The sequence below is a fragment of the Neodiprion fabricii genome, chromosome 5, assembly GCF_021155785.1.
Source record: "Neodiprion fabricii isolate iyNeoFabr1 chromosome 5, iyNeoFabr1.1, whole genome shotgun sequence".
Lineage (NCBI taxonomy): Eukaryota > Metazoa > Arthropoda > Insecta > Hymenoptera > Diprionidae > Neodiprion > Neodiprion fabricii.
Window position 1 is genome coordinate 20,955,513 of NC_060243.1, and position 15,546 is coordinate 20,971,058.

Here is a 15,546-nt window from a genome sequence, read left to right on the forward strand (position 1 = left end):
ATATATGAGATGAGCAGGTGAATATCCTGCTATGTATACATATATGTATAATATACGCGTATATAACATGTTTTCCGGGAATAAAAAACGTTTTTCCGTTTGAAATTGGCAACTGACGAACGTTTCCAGTAATTCGACGATCGGAAGTCTATAAATACACATGTATAACACATATTATATACCGTTCCAGAAGTGTATAAATACATTCAACAAGAACGAATAACGCGATTTATACTATCCTCGAAAAATCGCTCTTCAATATTCCAATACTAACAGTTTAAAATAAACGGAATGATTTTTTTCATTTGTTTTGTTTTCTCTCCCGAAAGCTATTCCTCCCACGATTCCACATCGAATATAAAATATTATAGCGTGAAAATGAAATCGGAAAATGAAGATGAATATTTGAAAACAAACTACGCTGATAAATTAATTTATGAACAGGGATGCATAATCGAGAGACCCTTTTTTTTTTAAAAAAAGCAGATAAAGTGACTCTTATTTCCATAGAATGAATTGCAATTTTCACGCGTGTCTCCGTGATTTTAATTACGTAATTCCAATATAACTAGGTAAATTCTATATCGAACAATATACATATAATGTATACAGGTATGTATGTACGTATGAAATACAAATCTAGTATATTTACTACTGAAATAAATTAGTATTACTGACTTCATTCTTTACTATGATTTTGGCCAATTTGGTTATGGATATTGTATCTGAGAAAAAAAACCCTGCTGTCATTTTCCGCAAATTTTCTAACATTGATCAAACTAAATAAACACAACATTGCCAAAGAACTTGGTCTGTGAAAATGTGTCTTCAGCGGCGTTGTATCTATCTTGTTTTACTTTAAAATTATCGATAAAAATAAAAAGCAAAGATCAAAATATTCGTAGAGTTAATGAAAAATTAAATAGCCCTGTATCATAGGAAAGAAATTTTCAACATGTTAAACACCTAACTAAGTACATTTGGTATCTAAATAAAGTGACAGCAATTTAATTAAAGGCAACAACAATAACACCAACGACAACAACAACAACAACAACAACAATAACAACAACAACAACAACAACAAGAATAACAGCAACGGGAACGTCTTACATTTGTTTTCGTTGACAAACGAATTGAAAACTACGATAAGAAATGTGAAAAAGGACACCATTTGAAATATCGAAAATAGCTTAGAAATGAGAACTCGGACTAAATTAGAAAAGTGAAAATCAAACAGCGAAGGAACTTGATAAGAAAAATCAACACGGAATGTAAGAAGAAATGAAAACAACGAAAGTAAATCACGAATGAAATGAGATTGAAATTATTGATGGAATTTTTTTATACATGCCGTACGATAATAAACAACCGAACGTATATATAAATGATATCAAAAAAATAAGCGAAAGGTTTCGTGGTCGCAAGTACTGTACGTTAAATATACATGTATGTACGAATCCAAAGTACCGGAATACGCTGAGATTAATAACTGGGCCACATTAAATAACGAACTTTGTGCTTTGTCGCATATGCTGCTTTATATCACTTGAAACCGACACAATAAAACCTTTGTGGTTTGAACGAAATTTTCCACGACTCAATATTCATCTAATTGACCTAAAACACGGCCATCTAATAACCCAGTTGCCCATCCACATTGCGCACACTTCAGACCATACGACACTCACACTTTATAATATTACTGGTTATTCTTACTATAATATCTACGTCACATGCGTGTAATCATTACATACACATCCATAATGATAATAATCGAAGTAATAAATAAATGAATAATAAATAATAACAATAATAATAATAATAATAATAATAATAATAATAATAATAATAATAATAATAATAATAATAGTAATAATAATAAACAATACTAATAGGTAGTTACAGTAACGTTCATCAAATGCTTTCGCTATTTTGTACACAAAATACGTATTATATACCTATATATGCCTAACATAAGTCAACCTCGTTAACGGTTCATTACGATTATTTATTTATCAATATTTATTTCCCCGTGTGTCAAATTTTCTCGCTATTTCATTTCATATTATTATCAGTGCCAGGCTTTTCAATTTTAATATCTATATATATGTATATGTATATACATATATGTATCGCTATATGCAGCATGTATGTATGTATGAATGTATGTATGCGTGTATGTATGTGTACGTATATATTATAGTGGTATTTATAAATACTTATACTCTCATAGGGTTGCCCGCCCCGCGGAACTGGTTTCGGCGGCGGCGGCGGCGGCGGGGGCAGGGACCTTCCTTTTCGATTCCTGGGATCGCATGCACAGAATACAATGACAGAAAACCAAAGAACGGATGAAAGAAAAAAAAAACGCCATGAGTTTGCAAATATATTCATATTCACGTGTCGTCTTGCGTTTCGTTTGAATCGGATACGTATGATATATTATACCTGTGTTGAAAGAGAGAGAGAGAGAGAACAAAAAAAAAGAAACAAAAATATAAGTATGAGATGTGAGCGAATGGGAACTGGACCTTTTCATCCCTCTCTTTTTTCCTCGGTATTAATTTTTCTTCACTGATTTGTGTTTTTTCAGCACGTTATTTTTCTGCTTCGTTTCTTCCATTTAAATAGTTTAACAATCTAATTCGCCGATCGGTTTATATTGTGCGCGATATTATTACTGTACCGTGTATTTTCACTTTTGTCACCATCGTTATTCGATTGGATTTTTTATCGTGCGATTTGTCTTTATCTATGTTTAGCTAGTTTTTGGTTTTACGCTGTAATTAAACGTCTCCACGACAACAAGAATCGAAAAAGTTAATTTAAATACTCATTGTCGGATGTGTACACTACGTGTAATTGGAAGGGCGACTGATTAACAACGGTAGATACACTATAAGAATATATATGTATACAGTATAATCTAATTAAGGTTCACTACACTGTATAGTATACTAATATTCTATGTAATGCGGTTCTCGGAAAGTTCGTGTACGTAATGAATTGGTATATTAGGTTAATTAGAATTTCGAGGAATGAGAATGAAAGGAGACAAAAATCGTATAACAAAGACATTGCAGTGAGACCGAAGTGCGTATTATATCAGACTACTATTAACGTGTGTAATACTTGGTTTTGCGCCTAGGAGAGAATACGCTAGGTGAGTATAAAATATGTATACGGATACGTAGGGTGTAATATACGTATACGTATGATAACATACTACACAATTGCTATGGATTACTGAATTATGATTAATTTACCCATGTCTATACATATGTATAGGTATACGTACATTAGGAACGAAATAATAAGTGTACGTGTAAAGAATAAAGGAGAGGTATTTATGACGTGAGGGAAATGATATTTTGTAATAAAATTGAAAACAGAATAAAAACCACGAAAAACGTTCGACCTTGTTTGGTTTTTTCTTTTTTTTTCTGCTGTATCACGGTGTATTTTCGTTAATTTTTTTGATTACGCCCATGTCTGAATTGCAATCTAAATAATTTCTATTCTGGATGTTTTTGTCAGATTTCAGGATTGGTGAAGTCAAACTGTAAATGGCGATCGCACAACCAAACTACCAAACAAAACAATATAAGGATAATTCGTTAGTTTTGTGCACAAAGGAAATACTGCGAAAGTAGCAAAAACAAAGCAGAGAACGAACGGGAAATGAAAAGAGGTCTCGTAAAATAACATGTAATAAGAATAACAAAATAAAGGATGGTAGTAGTAATGATAATAGTCATATCGATGCAAGTGCGCTAAAGACTCACCTTCGGTCCTCCGCCCCCGCCGCCGCCGCCGCCGCCCCCAGCGCCGCCTCCGCCGATCGCAGAAATCGAACCCCCTCGAGCCGGACTGACGTAGAGGCTCTCGGTACGTTTCGGTTGTCCTGGACTCGGCAGGATGTCCTGGCCAAGTCCACGATTACGGAGTAGCGCACCCTCGAACTGACTCGACGTCGGCACCGTGTACACAGGAGTAGCAGCGCCGCTACCGATCGCCGATCCGTTCAACGGTGTTGCCGATCTGAACGTGCTCGCGCCTCTTGCCGATCTGAAATTAATTCAGCAATATGGATCGATCGGTTGTCAATGTCACCGAGACTTGGGGCAGTAACTTGAGGCCATATTTTAATGACAACGGCTGATGTTTAACGGCGTTTATCGATTTACATGGTTTTCACTCAAACTATTTTTTTACTTTCATCAGGGAGTTCGTAAGTTGGTTGTTTACCGATTTCTACATTTTATTTTTTCCGTGGGAATGAATTCAGACTCGGAAAAATTGTATTCGTGATAACCGATTTTATAATATTAATCATATACATACAATATGTCAATTTCTCATTTTTTTTCAGCATATAAATTCTACATATCTATGAATTAATTGATTACTGTATTTCAAAAACGTATCCGGGATTGTAAGATCGTAATAATGCTAACTGAGTTCCAGAAATTTGTATACGTCAATCTCGTGTTTATTTTCTGCAATTAGTGTAGGTATTCATAAGTAATTCAAGGTTATAGTAATACCGACAGATTTTCAAAGATTTGTGTTAATCGATCTTGATTTGTTTTGTCTGAAACAAATGTAGATATTTATCATTGCTTGTGTTTATTCCTAAAAGTGAATTTAGGCATAAGACGACGATAACCGATTGCCAAATACTTTATTCTCGACTTAACTGTAATGGCCACTTTATTGACTTGAAAGACAGGACAAAAATGGTATATTATTTCAGCTCATACTTTTTCCCCAGATACTTATTTTTGCCCTCAATTTGCGTCAGGAAAGTTCTTTTTTCCCGTTAATTTGTAGGGAAAAAAGTAGGACTTTTCTCCCGCTAATGAAGAAGCCACTTTTCAAGTCAATAAAGTGGCCATGGTTAAGTCGGAAATAAAATACTATATGCAACAAGGGAATAAAACCGGTTATTGGCACGTTACGTGATGTATTATTTTACACCACTACTGTCTTTTCTTCTTTCATTGAAATTTACTTCAGATCTTCTATTGATCAGACATTTAGGATAATAACGATCGTAACAGGTTATCACTATTCGCACCCGTCGATCTGTCATTCTGAAAATTACCTGTCGATCGATTCCTGGGACTGTGGAACTTGTCCCTTGTCGATTGACGGTTGTCTAGAACCGGTAAGCCTTGAGTGAGCCCTGGCGTACCGATCAACCGAACTATCTCGGCTGGGAGGTCGTTTGTAGTGATCCAGTCTGCAGACAGAGGCCATATACGAAATCAACCAACACAGTAACAAGAGGAGATAATACATTCGTAACAAAAATCCAAGATAATCATCAATTAATCCATCACGATCGAGACTGCCGAAGAGTAGAGCAGCCACCAAAGTCTTGAACAGAACCCTGGAAGAGGTTCAAGATCGTAAATCACCTGTCGCTAAATGCCTGGGCCATAGGAGGTCCCGGAGGTCTGTCCTGAGGGCTGAGTATCCTGCTGTTCCTTCGTATGCTGGCACCGGTGTTGATGCCCCTTTGCTGATCTTGAAGAACACCAGTCGGGTCGTTTTGGTACTGTTGTTGTTGTGGCTGTTGCTGCTGTTGCTGCTGCTGTTGATGTTGCTGCGGCTGCTGGACGTAGTTTGGCATGTACTGATTTTGGGCTTGGCTGTTGATTTGGTTCTGCATTTGATTCATTTGGCTCATCTGATTAGTTTGATTCACTTGGTTGTTTAGCGGTGTTGGTGCGTACTGGTTGGGCACCGCATTCTGGAATCAGAAGACTACTATCAAAACACGGTCTGAGTACAGTGACATTGTGTGAACCATAAAAACCACGGAGCGAATCCTCTTATTAACATCACAGTAGGTAGTTATTTAAAAAGAAATGGGGCTGGCCGTGGCGGGACGCTCGACAGAAGGAACTTCTTATGCGTTTTGATATCAAATTCAACTAAAATGAAATGCATGTTCAAGTGGAATACATTTGGAAATTCAATATTTATTTCACAGACGCATATAGCAAAAGCGAAAATCGGCTTTACCGCGCCTCGATGTTCGGCCTTGGCCTCTACGCGCTTTGCGTGCCAAACCCGGGTTGTTGCTCGCTTCCAGCATCGTCGCTTGCTTCGCTCGGTTGGGAAGAACAACCGTGTATCGGTTTTATGTGTTGGTCTCATCGATCCATTCTTAACTGAGAAACTCGTGTTTCAGTTTCGTGCGTCAGTTTCATCGATTCACTCTCCACTGAGAAACTATTCATACACACGTGCACCATAACAAGTTCCTTTAAGTAGGGGGTGAAAACATGATTGAACGAAAGACCGTTATTGAAGATCAGTCACAGGTATTTACAACGATAATAATCTTGAAAAAAGTACTAAAAACAAAAAGGATTTTGGAAGATCGACGCAAGTTATCCAAAAGACTGAACGGTAATTACCATTTTTGTTGTTCACTTAGTTTTGTTAGGCCAGGGTTATTTAAATGGTATCGCAGGGTATGGTCATATTTAGTTTCCAAAGAGGAGAAACAACGAGTACTAATAACAATACGGCTTACGCGGTACAGTTGTTCCCCGTAAAAATGATTCATCTGGGGTAGCTGCGTCATCGGGCCGATGGAGGTAGTAAAAGGCGATATTAGCATCTAGAACGTAAAGTCGGTCCGTTTATGCGACCATGAATCAGTGAATCCCGGTCCCCGTAATCTGGCAAAATCTTTCCTCTACTCAATCATCAACAAGGGCATACACGGCAAGAAACGAATGACTAATCCACGGATATACAGAAATAGATCACTAAAATTCTGCGCAGAATTTAACTGGAATTAATAACATAATCACGCACAACTTTCGAGACACTGAAGAAACAGAATGAAACGTGACTCTTCGCAACTTCCTGCGCGCTAACTTTGTAACCTTTTCAAAAGAAAGTTGTATGAACATCGATTCGTGACAGCGTTTTTTTTTGATTACCTGCTGGTTCGGATACCCCTGCTGATTCTGGTACTGGTTTTGGTACCCCTGTGCGGTCTGGTAAGCCTGATACTGTTCGGTCTGCTCCTGATTCTGCGCCTGGCTCTGTCCGAATTGTGTGGGAGTACCGCCGTTGTTCTGCACTCCAAACTGGCTCTGCCCTCCCAGACCATAAGAATTCTGCGCTACGTATTGCTGTTGAAACTGATTTTGCATCTGGTTAATATTCGGCTGCGTTTGATTGTACGGATTGTTGGAGGGCGGGTTCGTGTACTGGTTCTGACTCTGGGCCGTGTACTGATTCTGGTTCTGTTGGTTCTGAGTGCTACCAACCGGGTTTTGGTTCTGGCTCAGGCTCTGCGCCGGCCGCATGCTAGCCCGTCGCATGGACTGCGTTATTGACTGAGTCAAGGATTGACTAGGCGCTGAGGGACTCGCGGTGGTCTCTCCCGGCGAGGAAGGGCCCTGAATTTGGGCCTGATCCTGAGCCCCGCTGCTCTTAAGTAGGATGCTCTTGGCCGGCGCTGCGTCCTGTGGTGGCGGGACGTACTTTGGGATCTCGCGATTGCGCAGGCGCTCCAGTCCCGGCTGCCTGAAGTCAGGTGCAAACTGGCGCGCGGTGTGCTGCGCGATGTCCGAATCCTCGCGCGCATGTTCCGCCGCTATGTCAGCGAGCTCGGCCTTCCCTCTAGCGGTTGCCGTCCGCGATATCGCGATGTCCGCCTTTTGCAGAGCGATCTTGCTCGCCCGTTGGGCGGCGTTCACTGCCGCCTCTATTCGCTCTCTGAACTTTGCTGAGCGGATCAGGAAGAGGTGTTTCTTCTTCTGACTCGTTATCAACACGTTGTTCTTGTATTTTCCCTCCTCCTTGCTTCCGTCGCGAAACGTCGTTACTCCGTAGCCGTATTTTCGATTGTTGAACCACTCCCCTTCGTATCGGAGGCCGTCGCTTCGTTCCGATATTCCAAATCCTGTTCTTCTGTCGTTTTTCCACTCTCCAAGGTACGTCTCGGTCACCGATGCATCCATCTGCTCGTCCTGAAACGTCATCACGTTCATACAATGTACTTTTTCATCCATTTTTACTCTTAAACATGATGCTCAACGCGTTTCAGCACCTTTCTGAGGTCTCGGAATACTGATCACGGTGTCGAAAAATCCAATTTCTTTCAAATGAACTAAGAAATGTTTTTCTGTTCAGTTCGCCAAGACTTTAATGAGAGTCCCTAACAAAAATACCGTTAAGCAGAATATTGTAGGTAACACTTGATTTCCGCGGATGTTCGAAACCTTAGAATTTTAATCCTGACTCGAAACGGTGAAACTCACCAAATAAAATCCCAATATGGGGAATGAAAGTGACTGAAACTGATTAGACTCTCATCAAGGTTGGTATTCGTGGTTTTTCAGAAAAGTGACCAAATTCGTGGTTGCAATTTGACGGCTCCGGTATGCCACATAGAATCCTTCTGTTCGAAGTCTGCCTCTTTTTAAAAAGTTCGGGGATCACGATGTGAAAAATCTTTATAATTCAAGTTGCGAAACAAATGTGCTGTAGGAAACATCAAAATACAGGTGATTCAACGGTCGCAGTTATTATTCGTCGAGTTGAAAGTACAGGTTCAAGTGATCCAACTGCCGATGAACTTTACCTCAATGACGAAAGAGGCATTGCTATCCGTGTGGACGGAGGCCGACGCTTGGCTCTGCGAGCTCTCGGTCGACATCCATGACGCAGAACTCGCATTGCTTCGTATGCTTCCGCCCGTGCCACGTTTTTCAAGGTCACCGGTGCTCCGTTGCTTGCGGATTTTCAAACCCTGAGAAAGAAAAAAAAACAATGTGATTCAAGATAGAGACTATCTGTTCCTGCTCTCATCATAATCGTCGTCAGTGAAATTCAGTAAGCCGTACAATAAATCCAAACATTCTCATATTCTGTAAACTCCACTCCTCCAAATTGATTTTGAAGTTGTCGATATCTTGTAGGTTTTTTTCCAGCAATGTTTCGTTACATTGACGTCACTCACTTTACAACCTCGTTCAAAAACACAATTTTACCCACCGAGAGTAATCCCTTCTTCAGGCCTGATTTTTCTGTCAGACTTTTCCGTCGCGCTGGAGGATCGTCGCTCCTCGCCTTCAGGACAAATCCCCCTCGGCTGTCATCAACCCGTCGATCTCGTCGGTCCGTTGGTTCAGGGGTCGGAGCTGGGGGCGCTGGTCCCCCGTCGGCGCTTCTTAGGGACGTCAGGGACGCCCTCACCTGCTTCGGCGGCTTGTAGTGCGAAGCGAGGCCGAACGGGGCGCTCGCCCTCACTCCGTAACCGTGTCGCATTCCTCGGAGCCATTGGCCCTGATAGGTTCCTTCAAGAACGGTACAGCAATTATTTACAGTCAATCATAACGAGGGTTAAGAGGATTCTGCAGTTGGTCTTCACCGACCGAGTAGAATGTCACTTGTTTTGGCTGTTCCTAAAGCTTGCGAATCGCTTTTGCGAAAATCTTGCAGTCGAGGCAGTTTTAAATGCCATTTCGAAGAAGAATATCCAAAACCTGTTTTTTTTTGTGCAAAAATAAAGTCAGAAAATGTATTCCTGTAATAAGTGGTAATTCAATTACAGGAATACATTCCTTGGCGTTATTGTTGCGTGAAACAAAACTTTTTTTGGATATTTGCATTCAGCATTCCATGTGGAATAGCGCGACTTTTTTTCTTCAGTGATTCGTAAGCGTAGGTAATTGTCCGAATAAGTGAAATTTTATTCGGTCAGGAAAAAGTGACTATTGCATCTTTTTAAGGCTTTGCGATTGTGATTGGCATGAGATTCGATATAATTTTTTCTCAAAACGTCGGCTCAAATTCAAATTTTTCATAATATGAGCTTTTAGATATGAGGAAGTGTGCTTTGGTCAGCTACAACTAATATATTATCATATTACTTAATAATAGAATAATTTGTAAAATATAGCCCCAAAGACCGTCTTGCGGAAAAATGAAAATTTTGAATTCCATCATAGTTTTCAGAAGAAATTTGACAGATTCTTGTAAATCCTGTTAAATTGGTCACGTGCCCCCATGCTCAAACCACCTTAATAATGTATGACATGAATTTTTTTGACGCCATTGAAGAATTACTGTATCCATAAGTGTTTGGTTGGAAGCACAAGGAAAAAAACTTGGTAAATCTTTTCTCTAAATCCAAAATATTACGAAATAAAATGAACTCAGTTTTTCCAATGATTTTCTAACCAAATACGTACGAGTACAGTGAATAATAACCTAGCTGGACCAAAAAACTTAATCGACGTTATTGCGCGCAGTTTTTAAATCTCACTTCCGTTTGATTGGCTTGTCTATTCATGCCTAGATATATATATATATTTTTTTTTATCACTGTTACTTTCTGGTCTAGAATTGAGGAAAGTTGAAATGAAAAATGGCGGGTGGAGGTAAAGAAAAGTTTTTAGACTCCTCGTACGATCAAATGGATATAGCAACGATTTAAATAAACCTTCAGAAGAATCAACATCAATGGAAAATTTTTTGAACGTTTGTACAAGAGATCTGTTTTATTGATCTTACTAGGATGAAACTTCTGGATTAAGTCAAAGTTACGTAAAGTAATTTGAATTCATGAATTCGTTCGGAGTCAGTGAATATTTTCAAACTCGCAAGCTCCGTCGCGAAATGTCTTATAATCCACCGAGATGCTGCAAAGTCACGCGTGTATAATAGAACTGGTAAGAACATTAATTTCTAAGGGAAATTTGCAATTTCGGGGCATTTGAATGACGCTTGGTAATTCGGGTCGTTAAGTCAGTGGCGAGTGAGGTAATTTTTGGGGGAGATTCGCGGGAAGGAACGGCCCTGTCGTAACTGTAGTGGGACTATATAGCTGGTCAATCCTGAAATAGCGCGAAGCAGGCTCTTTACGAATGTATGAAATTAGCTGAATCTTACCTAGCTGACAATGAGTTACAAACCGCGACCAACCACCTCGCATCTTTCATCTCGAAAAAAAAAGAAAAACAAAAGGAAAGGGAACAAATGATTCGGAAAAGTTGAAAAAATCGCACGATGGCTCGAAATCTAGATTCATCGGTAAAGCAGCAAAGGTGAAGACAAAAGTGATTAAAATGAAAACGGACGTGAATCGAATTGAAAGTTATTAAATTGAAGTTACAGAAAGAAAACTAGAGTGAAAATAAAGGAGAGTAATGGTAGAAAAAGAAGTAGATAATTAGATATGAAACAAGAACATTATGTTGCAGACATCACGGAATTCAGAGTATAGAACAACTCGATGTATACAAAATTTAGTGCCAGAAACAAAGAGCTGGAATAGAAAAGCACAGAGAGAAGACAGTTGTTTGAAAGATAAACCGTAGGGAGAAACCGAATCGTAGAAATTGACTGGCAAAATTGATTAATACGTGCGATATTTTTATTTTTCTTTGTTTAGCATTGTCGATAAATCGTTTGTTTGTCGGGTAGAGAAAAAGCGCTGATGATTAATTAATATTCATGTTGAGACGAAACCGACGCACAATAACATTTTCAGGAGGTCTAAAAGACGCAACCTGAATTCCACGTTATTTGAAATCTTTTACCATGACGAGTTCCGAGACAAATTTTCCCGTTGAAATGAATTTTTCGATTAAGGTAAGACTGAGAGTGAGAGCGAGAGAGTGAAAGATGGGGAAACAGGGTTGAATTGTATAAACCGCGGGCATGTTGATAAATTCTCGCCTCGTGTACGCGGAGCAACGCTCAAGTCGTGTCGATGGTTAGAGCCGAGCTTTAAGCACGAGTCTATTACAGTACCGTCGACCCTGTAAAGCGGCGTTCACACATATTGTAAAAATGTGGTTGATTTTCTCAATTGAAAGAAACGTAATTCCGTAGTTGTAACTTTTTTTTTCAATATTCTCGTTGTTGAAATAGATTTTATCATATCAAAGTCAATATTTGAAAATACCTTAATTCTGTCGTCGTATATACTACAAAAAAAAAAAAATTGAAACAGAAGAAACAAAATTGTAGTTTTTAATGAAAAAAATTACGGTTAGAATATTTCCATATATTATTATCATCATCGTTGTTCGATTCAACAAAATTTAAGGCACACGAGTATTAAACGTGATGAGGATGGGTTGTTCACGTGCCCAAACGAGTATTCAGACATGCCTACATTTCTAGCATGCCTACTATATATACACACATACGTCTACACACAGAGTTTGAAGAAATATATATTTTAGAATCGGTGATTCGTTCGCCACACGAGTTGAATATGTTCAATAAAATTTCACCTCGTTCTCTAGTGTTTCAATTACCTGAACTATTATCGTCACATTTGTGCAAATTGAAAATATTTAAAATTGCTGTGGAAAGAAAATTGTTGAATGAATCGATTATCGTTACAATAATAATTTTTTTTCAGGTTCTTTTTAGGTGGTTCGGATTTGTATAGGTTGGATTAGGGTTGGGATTAGGGCCAAGTGGACGGATTAGAGCTGCCGTGCGATATTCAAGATGCGGCATAAAATCAGAGAGACATCGAGAGTCTGAGTATGTATACCCTAACAGGGTGAGTGTGTTAAGTTAAATTTAGTATTTGCTAGACGACGACGACGATGGCGACGACGAACTATAAGGCCGTTACGCAACTCAACCGTACTTGTCCGCTATAGTACATACAGCGTCAATAACGAAGAAAGCTGTAAAGGTACGTAGAAGAAAAAATTTAGCTTCAAAATTTATCGATGTGTAAAGAAGTTCCCACACTCATATCTCCCTAATTTTATCTTTTCATTTCCTCTATCGCATGTATACTGAAAAAAGTAGTTACACGGCAGCCATTGCCGATTTACTTTCCTCCCCGAATTCTCGACGTTTCGAATTTGCCCCTGCGGTGAAAACGTGACCAGCCTATCCTGCTGTTATTTTCTTCAACGTCATGTATCACGGGGTAATTATTTTGTCTTGGTAATTATTCTGCGAACGAAATACAATCCGAGGCGTAACGAGCTGTATCGTCTTCGGCCGCCATATTGATTCCGGGGTCACCGGATTACTCCCACGATTTCTTTTCGTTCTAATTGCTTCTGTTCCCAATCCAACAGTCCTAACCTACGACAATTTATGCACTATAACGGATTGAGAGTCTCGACTCAAAAATGATTCCGGTTGCATTCCGATGCGTATTACAATACATGAGTTACCTATACACTGCAGAAAAATATATGCGGTGTACCTACACTTAATATTTATGAGCGAGGGAAAAGGCGTGTAAATATAGCGTGCGGTAACGAGCTGGGTGGAGGATATACGGGCGGGATATGTAGGCACTGAGGGACCGGGGACCCCCTGCGTACTCCCTGGACTAGGAGTGCTATCGAGCGCTCGCTGGCTCGTCGAGTTCGTTTCAACGAAGCGCCGGCTGGCTGGTTGCTCTGTTACAGACGCCAAACCTGAGGCGGTGAGCAGGTCGGGTCCATGTGAAAGGCGGCGGTACGCCTGACATACCCGCAACCGGACGCGCCTACTATAACCTCAACCATTCGAATGGACGCGTCGCCACATGGCGTTGGATGCCTGCACTTAGCGATAGAAAGATAGATACTCGGAAAACGATTTTGTCATCATCCCATTTTGGTCTGCAGGCCGTCGGGTTTTCAGTCAATTTTGATAATACGATACAGGTGTTCGAAACAGACAAATAGCCAGACTTCGGAACTAACAATTTCCGCCATTCGTGTGTTTTTCTGTGCACTGTTATTTTCATTCGAATATGTTTGAATTCAAAGAATTCCGTTAACCGTCGGGTTTCCCGCCTGCGGGAAATCGATCGATTTAAACAACCGAGGGGTTGAAATTTATACGAACGAATTAGGTAGGTACGTTTTGTAACTGGTTTGTCATTGCATGTACAGAAAAGTAAGAAGAAAATACTCTGTATATATACATGTATACATATATGTGTATATCCTACCAACGTGCGTATCGTGATCGCTATTTAACCGGGCCGGAACACGCGCCGAATTCCACTCGATATCCTCCTCCTCCTTCTCCTCCCCCTTGGTGTGTATAATAAAAGGTGTATATGCCTGTATATATGTAGGTAGGCTTATTTACCTCTGACTAACCAGGAACCTGATCGAGGGAGGCGCAAAATCCGAAGCACAAAAATGATCTTACGGCTCTTTATACCTATCCGAACATCCCCCAATTCTGAACGACCTGGATATAGTTATTATATAAACGGACTGGTCATATAGGTGTCAGTTTATTTTAACCGATCTCTGTGACCCGAGGTCCATGCTGAGTTGTCCCCCTTTTCACCAGTTCAAATTCTGCTAGTCATATACGCATGATTTTGTTTGATCGCAAAATTCTGATTATTCGAATTGTCTCTTCGATCGTACGAAATGTTTTTCAAGTTCATTTTTTAAATTAGAGTTGTTATTCGAATAATTTCAATTTATTGCGCGAATTCGCGGGGATCTTGTCTTACTTTATAGTCGGATGTTTTGTCCTCAGGCCCAATATAGAATTTCGATGAACTGACGATCAATATGGCGGTTCAAAGTGAAAGCAATTGACAGCTCGCCGTTGAATTCTGCGGAACTCTTGATTTAGACATGTTTAGCAGCCGTAAATAAAATTATGATTCTTACTTTGAAATTGAAATATTGAAGATTTTCCAAAAGTTTGGTACATGTATAGGTTTATCGTGAATAAAAAAAAAACACGTGTTCGATTAACAATTAAATATAGACAATTCTTCAGTAGAGGGGTTGAACTGGTCCTGTTCAGTTTTATACGCTACAATTTCTTAATACAACGATATGCACTCTTGACTCGCATTTTAAAGTGTATCAGCATCGACGGGAGAAGCATTATAGCCACAAAATAAATTACGCCAGTATCTACGTCGTAAATGTATGTATGTAACTTATATGCAGAGATAAGTTTTATTGCATTTTTATTCGACAAGAGACTTTTACTTGATCGTACATCGTATCGAGCTTTCAAGCATCGCTACCGCCGTTATTACAGCCCGAGCTAATAGCGTATAGGGTATTTATATATTATTATACCCACACCACAGTCAAGGATCAAGGAAGTCAAATTATGACGGAATTAGACGCATTAAGGCTGTTTTATCGGCGTATATCTTGAAGCACCTGCGCCTTTATCGCTTGTAAGCATTTGGAAAATTTTCTCATTGGACAAATAAAGTTCAGCTCAAATTTGTTTTTGTAAATTTGTGCGATAGCAAAAAACTTTATTGCAATTAATTTACTCGGCTTTTATAAGTTCGAATATTAAATTCTCAAGCTCTACTTATACCTCTTCTTTTTCGATTTGACATGAGTTTAATTCATTGCGTACTTTCTGAAAACCCGATGAACACCAAGACCAAGAATAACATTTCACTTCATTTTGTACGATTCGAGTTAAACTTTGGAAAGTTATAAAAACGCGGAGAAAAAATACTTGTAGTATTTTTTCTTCCAACAATGGTAATCCAGTCCAACTTTGAGAAGCCACTAAAAACGCGTTCAGAGA

The 15,546-nt window shown here is 39.3% G+C and overlaps 1 protein-coding gene across 8 annotated transcripts in view; it reads right to left on the minus strand.

Moving 5' to 3' along the window:
• LOC124183652 (junctophilin-1) overlaps nt 1–15,546 on the minus strand; it is a 37,979-nt gene that overhangs the window by 10,772 nt on the left and 11,661 nt on the right. For 7 of the 8 annotated variants that reach the window (XM_046572387.1, XM_046572386.1, XM_046572385.1 and 4 more), the window contains exons 4-10: nt 9,034–9,335; nt 8,621–8,788; nt 6,969–8,006; nt 6,554–6,640; nt 5,427–5,761; nt 5,111–5,248; nt 3,789–4,071 (exon numbers count right to left, since the gene is read on the minus strand). In XM_046572387.1, coding sequence (XP_046428343.1) covers nt 3,789–4,071; nt 5,111–5,248; nt 5,427–5,761; nt 6,554–6,640; nt 6,969–8,006; nt 8,621–8,788; nt 9,034–9,335 — 2,351 coding nt within the window. The remainder of the gene's footprint in view (nt 1–3,788; nt 4,072–5,110; nt 5,249–5,426; nt 5,762–6,553; nt 6,641–6,968; nt 8,007–8,620; nt 8,789–9,033; nt 9,336–15,546) is intronic. The other variant, XM_046572388.1, reaches the window with a different exon arrangement.